The 15636-nt window shown below is 45.6% G+C and overlaps 1 protein-coding gene across 3 annotated transcripts; it reads right to left on the minus strand.

Moving 5' to 3' along the window:
- Positions 1–1283: 1283 nt before the first annotated feature.
- Positions 1284–10649, minus strand: LOC310748099 (lutropin subunit beta-like). 3 transcript variants are annotated; one of them, XM_083583653.1, is made up of 3 exons: positions 10540–10649; positions 3709–3903; positions 1284–1794 (listed from the first exon to the last, which is right to left on the minus strand). In XM_083583653.1, the coding sequence occupies exons 1-3, from the start codon at positions 10624–10626 to the stop codon at positions 1564–1566; spliced, it is 513 nt and encodes a 170-aa protein (XP_083439779.1). In that variant the 5' UTR covers positions 10627–10649; the 3' UTR covers positions 1284–1563. The 3 variants fall into 3 exon arrangements, with proteins under 3 accessions (XP_083439779.1, XP_083439778.1, XP_083439780.1); XM_083583652.1 differs by having other exon boundaries at positions 1285–1794; positions 10510–10627; XM_083583654.1 differs by lacking the exon at positions 10540–10649 and adding an exon at positions 6710–6760 and having other exon boundaries at positions 1285–1794.
- Positions 10650–15636: the final 4987 nt, after the last annotated feature.

Raw genomic sequence — 15636 nt, forward strand, 5'->3', positions numbered from 1 at the left:
TGGTACCTCTGGTTACGTACTTAATTCGTTCTGGAGGTCCGTTCTTAACCTGAAACTGTACTTAACCTGAGGTACCACTTTAGCTAATGGGGCCTCCCACTGCTGCTGCACCGCTGCCACGCGATTTTTGTTCTCATCCTGAAGCAAAGTTCTTAACCCGAGGTACTATTTCTGGGTTAGCGGAGTCTGTAACCTGAAGCGTATGTAACCCAAAGCGTATGTAACCCAAAGCGTATGTAACCTGAGGTACCACTGTATTAGATTCCATGACCTGAAGTTACTCAGAGATTTCTAATTTGAATACATGCATGAAATAGATGGGAGTTCACTATAATAATTCTGCTAGTCTTTAAGGTGCTGTAAGACCTTGTTTTTCCTTCAAGTTACTAGCATGACTGTCCCTCTGAAAACAACTATCCTGTGTCCCTAACTTTCATTCTCCACTATCACTGCACAAAACATCGCAGTACACATTCAAGCCAGTTTTCAGACTACCTAACTGGGTCGTGTTGCCCATTTTCTGAAATGTTAAGGTTTCTTAGTGCAGAAATCTAGTTCTGTGGATAACAGTGGCTTGAGGAAGGAGGTTAAGAACCACAATTTTTTTAGGAGTTAATGTTGTTCATTGTGGGCGAAAACTAAGAGAGAGGAGGCGATTGGAGCTCAAGAGTTCTTTAGGAAAGCTAAGGTGTGCCCTGTTAGAGAGGAGTGGAAAGGGAAACAGAATGGGCAGAGAACAAGCGAAACAGACTAGAAGCCAGGACTCCTGAGTTCTTTGTACCTATCGACTGAATCGCTCACTGTTGCGTTCGCAGAGTAAAGGAAGGATTGAATTCTGATTAATAAGAATACACACACAGGCTTGAACCAGCAAGACTCTGGGAAGGGTGCGAATAATCGTGTCTCTCTGTGCTTGTCCGAGTGCAGCCCCCTGGCCCAGGTAGTTTTTATTCACAAAAGAACTTTTCACAGAGTGTTCGTAAGAACCAATCAGATTTCTTCTGAGCATTTCCACAAACCCACGTGGGGACAAAGTTAGATCAAAAGAAATTCTTTTAACTACAAAGACTACTACTCTGAGCATGCATACATAATCTGAGAGTAAATAAAAGAGGACTAGAGAAACTCCAGAGATCACAAACAGGAGTAAACAAGAGAGGATGGAAGGATGGCAAGGAGATAGGCATCTTTATCACCTTCCTGTGAAACTATTTCCATGCCCTAAGATTAACATCCTAAGATTAATATACATCAAAGAAACTTGCCCACTGTCTTTATGGCCCAGGATGCCTGCCTGGCGAAAGCAACTGCTGTGTAAGTGACATGTGAGGAGAGAGAAATGGGCAGTAGAGGCAAAAGGGCATGAATGTAGAATCTTATGGGATTTAATCAGAAATTATCGTCAATATATCAAACCCAGTCAACACAATGCTTTCATCGTGGACACGATGGCTTGATGTATATTTTATAATTCCTCATGGTAATCCCATCTGACCCCTACACTCACAGAGATGCATTGCTGCTGTTGGTTCCGGATGGCATTTATTAGCTGCCCCCCTCCATTTAGATAAAGGGGTTTGGGTTGCTACAGGAGTTGGGCCCAGTGCCCTGAACAGTGCAGTCGCTGGAGGCCACTTTGCAGAAGTCGCAGTGGCAGCTGACAGCCACAGGGTACGTGAAGATCGGATCGACACCGGCTGGGCATCCGCGCAGCAGCGTGGTCTCGTAGCGGACCTCCCTGTAGGTGCAGACTCTCTGGTTGAAGACGATTCGCTCGTCCTTCAGCAACATCTCCTGTAAAGGAAGTCGCCGGGCAGGGAGGACAATAAAGGGAAGTTATAGACATGTCTGACTCGCCCTTGCTAACATAGGAGGAGCAGGGCAGCAACCAAAAGGAAAACCTGACAGGGAACTTCGTAAACTTTGAGTTCTTTTCTAACCATCAAGCAGTGTATGAATTTCACGAAACAAATCAACCTTTAACATCGCCACACTTAACATATTTCTATCCCTCCTGTCTTCTAAGGAAGCCAAGGTGGTTTACGTGTTTCTCCCCTTTCCCCCCCTCACAACAACTCGGTGAGGTAGGTCAGGCTGAGAGTGAGTTTTGATGTTTTGTTGTGTTTTTAATATTCTGTTGGGAGTCGCCCAGAGTGGCTGGGAAAACCCAGTCAGATGGGCAAGGTATAAATAATATATTATTAGTAGTAGTAGTTCCTGGCCTGAGGCCAGCCAATGTGCTTCAAGACCGAGTGGGGATTTGAACCCAGGTTTCCTCTATACAACACCCTGAACGGCCACACTGGCTCTGCCTTCTGCCCGCTGTTAGCACGCTGTCAGATATGGGCCTGGCCTTGAGTGCACCTTTGAATTCCATCCTATTATGCCTCTCTCCTCACTGAGCAGAGCAGGCATGGAACAGGTTGGCACGGGGATGGGCTCCCAACGCCTGCCGCATCCTGCAAGTACAGAGATCCTCAGAACAGGCCATTCTTAGAGACAGATGTGTTCTTTCCCCCATAAGCCAACCTTTCCCAACTTCACTCCAGAAGTTCTGGGTTGCTACTCCCTTCAGCCCTGCCCACTGGCCGTGGCTGAGCCAAATGTAAGTAGCAACCCCAAACACAGATGGTGAGGCATAGTAAGGTAAAGGACCCCTGGACGGTTAAGTCCAGTCAAAGGCGACTATGGGGTTGCGGCGCTCATCTCGCTTTCAGGCCGAGGGAGCCGGTGTTTGTCCAGAGACAGCTTTCTGGGTCATGTGGCAAGCAGGACTAAACCGCTTCTGGCACAACGGGAAACTGTGACAGAAACCAGAGCAGCGCATGGAAACGCCGTTTACCTTCCCGCCACAGCGGTACCTATTTATCTACTTGCACTGGCGTGCTTTTAACTGCTCGCTTGGCAGGAGCTAGGACAGAGCAGAGGGAGCTCACCTCATCACGGGGATTCAAACTGCCGACCTGATCGGCAAGCCCAAGAGGCTCAGTGGTTTAGACCACAATGCCACCCACATCCTTTTACCTTCCTTTCCTTTCCTTTCCTTTCCTTTCCTTTCCTTTCCTTTCCTTTCTTTTCTTTTCTTTTTTTGAGGCATAGTGCCAGCACAAAATTCTCATCTGCCCTTTTCTTAGCACTGCTTTTTGGAGGGCACAGTGACATGCTTACTCACTTGGGGTTCAGTGCTAAAGCCCAAAAAAGGAGTTCACCTGTGTGCCTTCTAATTTTCAAGAAAGACGTTTGTCAATCGTGTAGACCAGGGATAGGGAACTTTAGGCTCAAGCCCTGAATGGAACCTTCTGGGCCTCTCTTTCTGACTTCCCAGGATGCACCCTTCCTCCGTGCCTTTCCCTGGTCTCCACAACCTCCTCAAGTGCCTTCAGCTGTTAAAATGTCCACCACAGAGATGGCAGGCGAGATTTTCTCTCAGCTTGCCCAATCGGATGCACTTGATGCCGCAATAGGGAACATGCAGCCCAGCGAATGTCACTGGACTACAGTTCCCATTGCACCTCGCCATTGGGACTGATGGGACCTGCAGTGCCAGCGCCATCTGGTGGGCTGCCTTGATTTAGCAACACGTGCTCCCCTCAGGTCAATAATGCCTAATTCTGAGCTTCAAATGGGTGCCTGGCTTCCTAGAATGGCATTCCCCATTCCCCCGCTTCACAACGCCCCACATATGCACACAAGCGCGCACATACACACCCTGGTCTCGCAGTAGCCACTGCAGATGGTGGTGGTGATGGGCATGCAGACGAGGCAGTCTTCTTTCTCGGCCGCGATGGTGACATTGATGGGGCGGCAGGCGGGGGTGTTGCTGGCGATGCCCACGTTGCTCCTGCGGCTGGCGGTGGGGGTAGCCACCAAGAGGAAGAAGGCTGCCAGCAAGAGGATCTTTCCCTGGTTGTAAAAGGAGGGAGAGGTGAGAAGCGGGGATTGAGGAGTCTGAGAGCGAGGCTAGTCTGAGGTCTATACCAGGTGTTGGTGAAATTGTTGCCATGGTGTTTTGTTTTTTTTAATAATTTTTATTGAATGGTTTTATGTTACAAAAAACAATACAGCCATACTACCACTAAATATAATTAAGAAATAAAAATTACATACATCGATATTTAGTTTGTTTTTTGTTATTTACCGTCTTATTTCCTCCCAAACATTGCATACAACAACACACATATGTACAGACACCCACACCAGCACAGAAAATGATAACAATGAAAGTAAATATTTTCCCCCTTTTATCTTCCAAAATCTTTTCTTCAACTTTGACTTCCTGTCAAGTCCCTTTGCATATATTTTATCTTACATTTGAACGTACACAAAACAATAAACCTTTCTATATAATTTTTCTAATACATTCTGAAAACATAATAAATCCTTAATTATTGTCCACCTCCTTTTAGTTCCTTTATCACCCGAACGCTAGCACGGAGTCAAAACTATTATTGTATTTTTGAACATATCTTAAATAACCATCCCATTTTTCTGCAAATTTTTGCTTTGAGTTTCCTCTGAGTTTACTAGTCAGTTGAGCCGTCTCCATCAATTCCTGTAATTTGATTTGCCAATCTGTTATTTCTGGAGCCTCGTGAGGGTTTTATGGGGGTGGGTGGGTGGGTGGGGGTACCAGAAGGAGGCAAGGTTAGAGCTAATGCGGCAGGAAGAGAGTGAGCATCAGGAGAAAAGTCTTGACAGCAGGAGCGACAACACAACCGCTTTAAGAATACTAAGTTCTCAAATATAAAATAAATGTTCATAAATATACAAGGCAAACACATACGTAAGTATATAAACCACATGTCTGAAATACAGTGGACGACCAGGTTGCGAACGTGATCCGTACGGGATGCACGTTCGCAACCCACATCTGCGCATGCGCGGGTTGCGATTCGGCGCTTCTGCACATGCGCAAAGCGCAATTTAGCGCTTCTGTGCATGCGTGACTGCTGAAACCCGGAAGTAACCCGTTCCGGTACTTCTGGATTTCGGCGGTCCGCAACCCGAAAAAACGCAACCTGAAGCGGCTGTAACCCGAGGTATGAATGTAGTACAGGAGAACAATCCTGAAGCCATTTTGACTCTCCCAAATAAGCTTTCCAATTGTCTTTTTGACTGTAGGGGCTTGCACCTCCCTTTTCAAATACAGTTTGGGAAGTATCTGTTAAGCTGAGCACACTATCAATACGTGTAAGAGATTCAGGAACTAAGTATTTACCATCATAAAGGAATGGCCAGGCTACCGATTTTCTCCTACCGATAGGGAACCCACTTAAGGACTCTGTACAGGCTCTGGAATACCCCATAAGGCAGTGTTGTCCAAACTTAGGTCTCCATCTGTTTTTGGACTACAATTCCCATCATCCCTCACCACTGGTCTTGCTAGCTAGGGATGGTGGGAGTTGTTGTTCAAAAATAAATGGCGACCCAAGTTTGGGAAACCCTGCCATAAGGGAAAGGGAGCTGTTTTTCTTATAGCACAACCAATTACCTAGAGCGGTGTTGGGCTCTCCTCCCTGCCGAGTTCTACATGGGCAAAACCGAGGCACTACCTGCACATTGAAAGCAGCAGCATACCACTGTGAACAGGAATTATTCCCACTCTAAGGCTGGTCCAACACATTTTGAAGCCCGAGGCAAGACATGCCACGGATACCTGCCCCAGATCCAGGCTCACACTCCTGCAGGACGGGAGGAGACCAGGATCAATGCAGCCGCTCTGGGCAGAAAACGGGTATTCCACTAGCTGTTACCACTGTTTTTCGGTTTTCAGCTGCCTCCTTTGCCTTACCTGAAACCAAGTCTGGATCGGGATCTCACGCCGCCTCAGTGGCTCGCCAGCCATACTCTAGGGCACTGAGATTGGTGCAGGGAATTGCCTCCTGAGGGTTTTCCCTCAACAAAAAATGGTAATTCTGTAAACCTTAAGATTCCCTTAGCCCTGCTAGTGTCTTTTTCACTATATTTTCACTATCTCCCTGTTTAGGGACGTTTTTAATATTTAATGCTGTATTTTTTTTTTAACTTGATTGGGAGCCGCCCAGAGTGGCTGGGGAAACTCAGCCAGATGGGCCGGGTATAAATAATTTATTATTATTATTATTATTATTATTATTATTATTATTAAGCATACCCTCCAACATCTCCCCAATGAAAATAGGAATGTTGTTGTTATTATTATTATTATTATTATTATTATTATTATTATTATTTGTTTATACCCTGCCCAGCCACTCTGAGTGGCTTCCAACATGTATAAAAACGTTTTTAAAAAATTAAACATTTAAAAACTTTCCTATACAGGGCTGCCATTAGGTGTCTTCTAAAGGTCGTATAGTTACTTATCTCCTTGGCTGGGGGGTGTCACGTACCTCCGTTACAATATTTATCCAATGAAAATAGGGACGTCCCAAGGAAAAGCGGGACATTCCAAGATCAAATCAGAAACTGGGACAGCTTCTGCAAATCTGGAAAATAGGGGCACTTGGAGGGTTTGCCCGTAGCTTGCCCGATACCCTTGCTGCCGTCGCGCTCCCTGAAATGCTTAACCCATCTTGCATTTGAAAGACCCAAGCAGTAACCATTGCATTGCAACCTCAGTAAACAGTTCATGCTATTCTAAAGTTGCTTTCCTCAGCGGTGAATGAGCAAGAACTGCGCGCTGATCCCATGTTCTGCTTGAGTGGGCGCCTTATTCGTTTACACCTACCTGGATCAACTTCATCTCGTCTCCTGGGCTGGCCTGGATCGGAGTACCTTCGCCCCCTACCTTGCACCTCCTTTTATAAGGTCTTCCCCCTCCCATCACCCAACCCACAGAAGCCTCAAGGACAAAGCAAAGGGGGGTGTGATGATATCTGGTTGCCAAGCAGGTTGCAGCATCAAACAACGCCAAAAAGGCACTTGGGAAGCGCCTTTTTTTGGTTCTTCCTTTCCATTCAGCCAATAACAGCACCCTCCAACATTTATCCGATGAAAATAAGGGATGTCCGACCGTACCCTCCAACATTTCTCCAATGAAAAATAGGGATGTCCTAAGGAAAGGAAAGGGACGCGGGGGGCGCTGTGGGTTAAACCACAGAGCCTAGGACTTGCCGATCAGAAGGTCGGCGGTTTGAATCCCTGCCACGGGGTGAGCTCCCGTTGCTCGGTCCCTGCTCCTGCCAACCTAGCAGTTCGAAAGCACCTCAAAGTGCAAGTAGATAAATAGGTACAGCTCCGGGGGGGAAGGTAAACAGCATTTCCATGCGCTGCTCTGGTTCGCCAGAAGCGGCTTAGTCATGCTGGCCACATGACCCGGAAGCTGTACGCCGGCTCCCTCGGCCAATAAAGCAAGATGAGTGCCGCAACCCCAGAGTCAGTCATGACTGGACCTAATGGTCAGGGTTCCCTTTACCTTTACCTTTAAGGAAAGGAATCAAATATTCCAGGATCAAATCAGAAACCAGGTTGGCTTCTGTAAATCCGGAACCGTCCCTGGAAAATAGGGACACTTGCAGTAGGACTGCCATACATCCAGGATTTCAAAGGCCAATTTCTGAAATGTGGCACTTTGTCCTGCATCTTAGGCAAGGCAACAGAAAATTCACGTTTTTTTGGTGGCGTTTTTGTAGGAAAAAAGCTAAACAATTGTCAGGTTTTCTTTTAAGAAGGTCAACAATTTTGGTGGTTTAATAATAATAATAATAATAATAAAGTTCTTCCTAAAAAAAACCCCAGGCTGTCCTGGTTTTTACATTTTGAAATATGGCAACCTTAACTTGGAGGGTCTCAGAGCCTTAAAGGCCATGACAATGTGACATGATGCCCAAAGTGCCTGAAGGCCCCAAGGTGGGCTTCGGCCTTGCCAGTCCTTTTGCCCATTCCCCGGGGTCTGAGTCAACTTCCCCCTGCCTGCTAGGGGCACCTCCAGAGTCTAATCCCAGCCATTTCCCGTTTCCCGCTCATTCCTCCTCCCTCTCTAACTGGTCCCGCCAAGGTGTCTCCACAAGGTTCATGAGCAGGGGTGGAGCAAGGTGGGGACGGGGGTGGTGGACCGCCCCGGGTGTCATCACTGAGGGGGGTGACATTCGGCATGCCACACACCCGTCAGGGGAAGGGGGGAGTTGCGCCACTTTGCCAGCGGCCTTCCCCCTTCGTTTTGACATGGAGGAGGCAGACAGGGAGATGATGGGAAGAAGAAGAAGAAGAAGAAGAAGAGGAGGAGGAGGAGGAGGAGGAGGAGGAGGAGGAGGAGGAGGAAGAGGAGTAGTTTGGATTTGATATCCCGCTTTATCACTACCCGAAAGAGTCTCAAAGTGGCTAACACTCTCCTTTCCCTTCCTCCCCCACAGCAAACACTCTGTGAGGTGAGTGGGGCTGAGAGACTTCAGAGAAGTGTGACTAGCCCAAGGTCACCCAGCAGCTGCATGTGGAGGAGCAGGGGAGCGAACCCGGTTCACCAGATTACGAGTCCTCCCTCAAAAAGCTCAACTTTGGCCACCCTTCCCTTAAAAAAGCTCAACCACTCCTGGCAATGATGACAATGAGTAGATCACAGCCAGTACAGTGGACGCTTGGGTTGTAAACGTGATCCGTGCGGGAGGCACGTTCGCAACCCACAGCGTTCGCAACCAGCAACCCGCGCGTCTGTGCACGCATGGGTTGCGATTCGGTGCTTCTGCGCATGTGGCTAAGCACGATTTAGCACTTCTGTGCATGCGCAAGCAAGGAAACCCGGAAGTAACCCGTTCTGGTACTTCCGGGTTCGGCGCAGTGCGCAACTCAAAATCGCGCAACCCGAAGCATCTGTAACCTGAGGTATGACTGTATTTTTTTACTGTGAGTAGATCGCAGTCTCTTGGGAGTCCAACAAGATTTCAATGGGGTGAGGGGTGTGACAAGAAATTTTCCACACCGGGTACCACCTGACCTTGCTATGCCACTGCTCATGACAGACAAAGGCTCAGCAGGTTAACAGCAGGTTCTAGGCCCAGGGCCCATTGAAAACATTTAGTTTCCTGAAGCAGTGCCACAAATTCCACCTGTCCTACAATATATATATAGTACCTCAGGCCAGCCACGTTTTATTGGAGCTTGAGGAAGCGAATCCCACAATCCCCCTCTCCGCTCTCTGGCAATAAATATACAGTTACGGTATAATAATGCCTCCCTTATTATTTATTATTTTTTGAATTTATATACCGCCCTATACCCAGAGGTCTCGGGCCGGTACACAGAATTAAATCAAAATATAAAACCACAACTTCCATAAACAACAACAACAACACAATAACCCCCCCCCAAAAAAACCCCACACCTTCCCTGAAACTTATGTTTGTACAATGCTCTAAATTTGGGGAAAAGTGCTGGATTGTATAATTTTGACCATCCAGAAAAAGCTGAAATTTTCAGCAGAGAACATTATTCTGAACTGTATACCTATTGTGTGGAAGTTAACAACAGGACAACGAAAATGGATTCTATGCGCTCTAACGGTAACCAAGAGACTGATATTGAGGAACTGGAAGGATAAATATATGATCCCCTTTAATAAATGGATTGACAACATGATAACACTCGCAACTAATGAATAGACTGCTTACAGACGTAGACTTTGTTTGGATAAATATGACAATATATGGAATGAGTTTATGCAAAATGTAGCAGGCTATTAATATTTACATATGTATTAGGATAATAATATCAAATTTATATAAGAATGTATGGGTTAGGGCATTTCTCATATATTGTAAATACAGTGGTACCTTGGTTCTTGAACTTAATCCATTCCGGGAGTCCCTTTGACTCCCGAAACCGTTCGAAAATCAAGGCACAGCTTCCGATTGGCTGCAGGAGCTTCCTGCACTCAAGCGGAAGCTGCATTGGACGTTCAGCTTCCAAAAAATGTTCACAAACCAGAACACTTCCGGGTTTGTGGCATTTGGGAGCCGATTTGTTTGGGAGCAAAGCCGTTTGAGTACCAAGGTACCACTGTATTAGTATATTGCTTCTTTCTACACATTTTTTAGACCCCCCCCTTTTTCCCTTTGCATCACTTTATTTCTTCATATTTGAAACCTCCTCAATAAAAATTTAATTTATAAAGTTACAAGAAGTTAAATCGCAAAAAACCCCAAAACCTGTTGCCTCTTCAGGGCACCCAAGATCAGCTGCCTGAGGCGGCTACCTCACTCTGCCTATTGGTGGGGCCAGTCCTGTCTAGGCCTGAGATAAGGATCAAATTAATCCTGGGGGTGCTGGCGGATAATTAAAAAAAACTAATTTCATACCCCACAAGTGTTCTGGAAAAAAACAGGAGATATTGGAGGTAATGTAATCTGCATTTCAAGATGAAATCAACCAGTTTTCATCTCCTGCTGCCAGCAGTAACAAAAAACAAATGAAGTGGCTAGAGATTTTTTCCTAGGCCGTGGGTTCCTATTTCTTGTCCAAGGCCATTAGCTCTGGGCTACACCAGGTGTGTTGCTAGGTGACAAATCCCTGCTTCCTTTGACACATCCCTTCTACCTGAGTGGTGTCCCTGAAGCCAATCCTCACCATGGCGGAAAGTGTAGGAGGACAGCAGCTTGCCTTGAAAAGCAGCCAAGTGCCGACTAGGCTTAAGCTTGGTTTCCTAAGAGACATGAGCCCATTGGGATGCAAACAGTTCAATCTGGGCTGAGCTGAGACCCCCTTAACAGAGATGAGCTGATAATGATTGACGATGGGCTTTTTCCACAAAGAGATCAAAGGAAGTTGGCAATGCCAGGTGGGAATCGGGATCACGAATTTTAAGGATAGAATTTATTGAGTGAGTTTACTTATACGCCATAAAAAAGGTAAAGGGGTAAAGGGACCCTGTCCATTAGGTCCAGTCGCGGCCGACTCTGGGTTTGCGGCGCTCATCTCGCTTTATTGGCCGAGGGAGCCGGCGTACAGCTTCCGGGTCATGTGGCCAGCATGACTAAGCTACTTCTGGTGAACCAGAGCAGCACACGGAAACACTGTTTACCTTCCCGCTGGGAAGTACCGTATTTTTTGCCCCATAGGACACACTTTTTCCCCTCCAAAAATGAAGGGCGCTGGGCTCCCACAGCTTGCGGAGAGTTGCTGGAATGTTGAAGGCTGGGCGCGCTGAGCTCAGTGCACCCAGCCTTCGTGTGGCTCTCCGCAAGGCGCGGGAGCCGAGTGCCGGGCTCCCGCGGCTTATGGAGAGTTGCCTGTTCTGGGGGCTGGGGTCGGGGGAAGCTCGGGCTTCCCCCGCCCCAGCCCTGTGCTTGGGGGGGGAAAATAATTTTTTCCCCCTTTATTTCCCCTCCAAAAAACTAGGTGCGCCTTATGGGATGGTGCGTCCTATAGGGCGAAAAATACGGTATATATCTACTTGCACTTTGACATGCTTTCGAATTGCTAGGTTGGCAGGAGCAGGGACCGAGCAATGGGAGCTCACCCCGTCGCGGGGATTTGAACCGCCGACCTTCTGATTGGCAAGTCTTAGGCTCTGTGGTTTAACCCACAGAACCACCCACGTCCCCACTTATACGCCATATCCTCCAACATTTCTATGATGAAAATAGCGACATCCCATTCCACGAAACCCTACACATCTTATCGGGTTGCCCCAGCTGCTCTGGGCAGCTTCCAAAATACTGTGGTACCTCGGGTTACAGACGCTTCAGGTTACAGACGCTTCAGGTTACGGACTCTGCTAACCCAGAAATAGTACCTTGGGTTAAGAACTTTGCTTCAGGATGAGAACAGAAATCGTGCAGCGGTTGCAGCAGCGAGAGGCCCCATTAGCTAAAGTGTTACCTCAGGTTAAGAACGGACCTCCAGAACGAATTAAGTTCTTAACCCAAGGTACCACTGTATAAAACATTATTAAACATTTTTGTTTAAAAAAATCCCTATGCAGGATTGCCTTCAGATGGCTCAGGGGCCGGATAACTCCATACCCCCCAACATTTCTCCAATTAAAATAGGGACATCCTAAGGAAAAGTGGGACATTCTGGGATCAAATCAGAAACTGGGACAGCTTCTCTAAATCAAGGACACCCCTGGAAAATAGGGACACGTGGAGGGTCTGATTTGCTGCTTTTCCACCATGAGCTGTGTCCAAATCTGCTTACAGCAAACATTGAAATACAAATATAAGAAAAATAAAGAGCACGTCAGTAAATTTTAAAAAATGACTGAGATAAATTTAACAAACATAGAATAAATTTAATATTGCTAAAAAGAAGGATGGATGGGTGGGTGGGTGGGTGGATGAAAAGGAAGGAAGGAAGGAAGGAAGGAAGGAAGGAAGGAAGGAAGGAAGGAAGGAAGGAAAGCAGTTTTTGAGCTGGTTCAGGGTCACCCCCCCTGGAACAGGCACCTCTTTAGTGGGCTGTTTATCAGAAATGAAGCTTAGTATATGTCCTTGGAGCAAGCTTCTCTCTTCCTCTCAGCCTGAAATTGAATTACCCTGTGTATGCTGTTGTGAGTTGTTTTGGCAGATGGGTAAAGTGCAAATAAAACAGGACGGAACAATGATGGGCAAAAAACGACCCTGAAAAAGGGCACTCAACTCCTGATCAAATGGAAAGGTAGCAAGGAATTGACAATGGAAACTGTTGCTCTCTTATTCCACCAAACAGTCTTCCTTGTCTTCCTTTTCGGTTTACAGTGGTACCTCGGGTTAAGTACTTAATTCGTTCCAGAGGTCCGTACTTAACCTGAAACTGTTCTTAACCTGAAGCACCACTTTAGCTAATGGGGCCTCCCACTGCTGCTGCGCCGCTGGAGCACGATTTCTGTTCTTATCCTGAAGCAAAGTTCTTAATCTGAAGCACTATTTCTGGGTTAGCGGAGTCTGTAACCTGAAGCGTATGTAACCTGAAGCGCATGTAACCTGAGGTACCACTGTATTATAGTAGGTTTCTTACACAGCTCCACTCCCAAAGAGCCAAAGTTAACGCTGTGCCTAGCTAGCTTTGTTAAAACACAGGCTTTAAAAATGCACTGAAACTTGTTTGTATATGTTTGTGTGCACACAAAACACATTGCTGCGATTAACAGAGGAAAAAAGGTTTTGGAAGAATGTGTCTGACAAAGGCTGAAGCTGAAACATTTTGCCACATAAATAAAACCCTGATTTTGTTAAATCACAGTTACACATATATTATTTTAGTGATTAACTAAATCCCAGTCCCCAAAGGGATATGGAGCAAGCTTGTGCAAAGTGCTGTTGGATACCTTCATCTACGCACACGTACCTTTTGAAAGGTCTTTTCAAAACACACGCTGTTGATTAGAGCCGGTGCTATAGCTTGTGTCTGGAAACAGTTAAACTACACAGCAGTATGGAAGAGCTTGTGCTGGGTGCTTTTTAAGAGATCCCCCCTGGGCCACCAGCTGGTACCTGCTGAAGCAGTACGTCGAAAACACACTGAAGCAATGAATGCCAAATTGATGTAGAAGCTAAAATGTATTTATTAACTCACTTCTTTTATATACACATATATATATTATTTGGTTTTACATATTTAAGTTTACAATCGTACCACAACCCATCCAAAGTTACAAGGGTCTCCCGAATCTCTGGACTTCTTCCCCTCCCTGAGTTCTGTTAATAAACCTTTTCTACTGCACCTTTTTTAAATAATCCAAGTTTTTTTATAACTCCATTGTGTCCATAGTTCTCGTTACGTTACAAGTGTTATTGCAGGCCTGCTAATGTTTTCAACTGCTTACAGCGGTCTTTAAGGTAAATTGTAAAATTTTCCCATTCCTTATTAAAGTTTTGTTCTTCCTAGTTCCTGAGCTTTCTGGTCAGTTTTGCCATTTCAGCATTGTCTGACAGCTTCATTTGCCATTCTTCTCTGGTAGGGACTTTATCTTCTATCCATCTCTGAGCTAACAGCATCCACACAGCTGTCATTGTGTACATAAAAAGTATTTTTTGCTCCCTTGGGATTTCGGCACTTATAATTCCTAATAGAAAAGCCTCTTTTTTAGATATAAAGGGTATTTTAAACATTTTCCCCCCCAATTCATTATATATCATTTCCCAGGATGCTTTTATTACTTTGCACGTCCACCACATATGGTAAAAGGTACCTTGTTTTTCTTTACATTTCCAGCAGGTACAGTGGTACCTCAGGTTAAGAACTTAATTCATTTTGGAGGTCCGTTCTTAACCTGAAACTGTTCTTAACCTGAGGTACCACTTTAGGTAACAGGGCCTCCCACTAACCGCCGCCGCGCAATTTCTGTCCTTATACTGAAGCAAAGTTATTAACCCGAGGTACTATTTCTGTGTTAGCGGAGTCTGTAACCTGAAGCGTCTGTAACCTGAAGCGTCTGTAACCCAAGGTACCACTGTATTTGTACCTGTCATATATTTTTGATACTTGGTATTAAATACCAATGGTACATCATTTCCATATAATTTTCTTTCAATGGACAGCATGCCGTGAATTTCAAATCAGGTTTCCATAAAATATTTATTAACTCGCTTCTGGTGTTTTGGACTACAACTCCCATCAGCCCCTGCCAGCCGAGGCTGATGGGTGTTCTTCCAAGGAGTTCAAGGGAGCAGCTTACATAGTTCTTCCCCTCACACTGTTGTCATAACAACCCCGTGAAGAAGGTGGAAGGGTGTGTGGATGCATGTGATTCGATCACGGTCAACCAATCAGATCCAAGATGTAAACATGGATCACACCAGCCCTTATCGAGTACTTGCACCCACAACCTCATATCGGCTCTGGAATGATGGACTTGAGCATGATTTGCTCCAGTTTGTCAAATCCCTCCCTCCTTCCATGCCCACCTGTGTGAGTTAAAACGGGCAAGTGAGTACGGAAGAACAGCCCTCCTAAAGCTAAAAGTATAAATTACAAAATGGAAAAACAACAACAACTGAAGATTTCTATCTCAGATCCGTGCCGTTTTCTGAATGCTTCTAAATGCTAGACTGTGAAGTATAATTCTTGAATGAACACTGAAATGGAAAATAACACTATAATGTGTCTGCATGTATACTGTGAAGCATGGCATGAAAATTTCCATTGAAGCGAAAGAAAACTGTGAAGAGAACCTAACAAGTTAATAATTAGTGAGTATATCTACGTGGCTCAGTCCCATGGTGTTTAAAACACCTGAAATATGTATATGTTACAAGCACATGCTAATCTGTGGTCTTCTATCTTGGGAGGAGTATATCTTTGTTCTCAAGCTACTAGAGAGAATGGATGTTTTACTCCCTCTCTCTGGTAGAACAGCCTCAGCCGAATGGAGGCTGAAATGGAGAAGAGACAGAGCTTTAATTTTTAGTTCTGGAAGATATTAATAATCTAAGACATTTCATCTATGCCGGCATCAGTATACAGTGGTACCTCAGGTTAAGTACTTAATTCGTTGTGGAGGTCTGTTCTTAACCTGAAACTGTTCTTAACCTGAAGCATCACTTTAGCCAATGGGGCCTCCTGCTGCCGCTGCGCCGCCTGAGCACGATTTCTGTTCTTATCCTGAAGCAAAGTTCTTAACCTGAAGCACTATTTCTGGGTTAGCGGAGTGTGTAACCTGAAGCGTATGTAACCCGAAGCGTATGTAACCCGAGGTACCACTGTATTATGCAACGAACTGGATGTAAATTTATTGCTTGAAGT

The sequence above is a fragment of the Podarcis filfolensis genome (assembly GCF_964270895.1).
Source record: "Podarcis filfolensis genome assembly, chromosome: 13".
Lineage (NCBI taxonomy): Eukaryota > Metazoa > Chordata > Lepidosauria > Squamata > Lacertidae > Podarcis > Podarcis filfolensis.

Excerpts from the sequence above, each read along its gene's own strand:
- LOC310748099 (XM_083583652.1), bottom strand. The coding sequence starts at position 10,626 with ATGTCTCTTAGGAAACCAAGCTTAAGCCTAGTCGGCACTTGGCTGCTT. Across the intron at positions 3,904-10,509 it reads GCTTCAGGGACACCACTCAG|GGAAAGATCCTCTTGCTGGC; the intron begins GTAGAAGGGATG and ends TTTTACAACCAG. Across the intron at positions 1,795-3,708 it reads GTGGCTACTGCGAGACCAGG|GAGATGTTGCTGAAGGACGA; the intron begins GTGTGTATGTGC and ends CTTCCTTTACAG.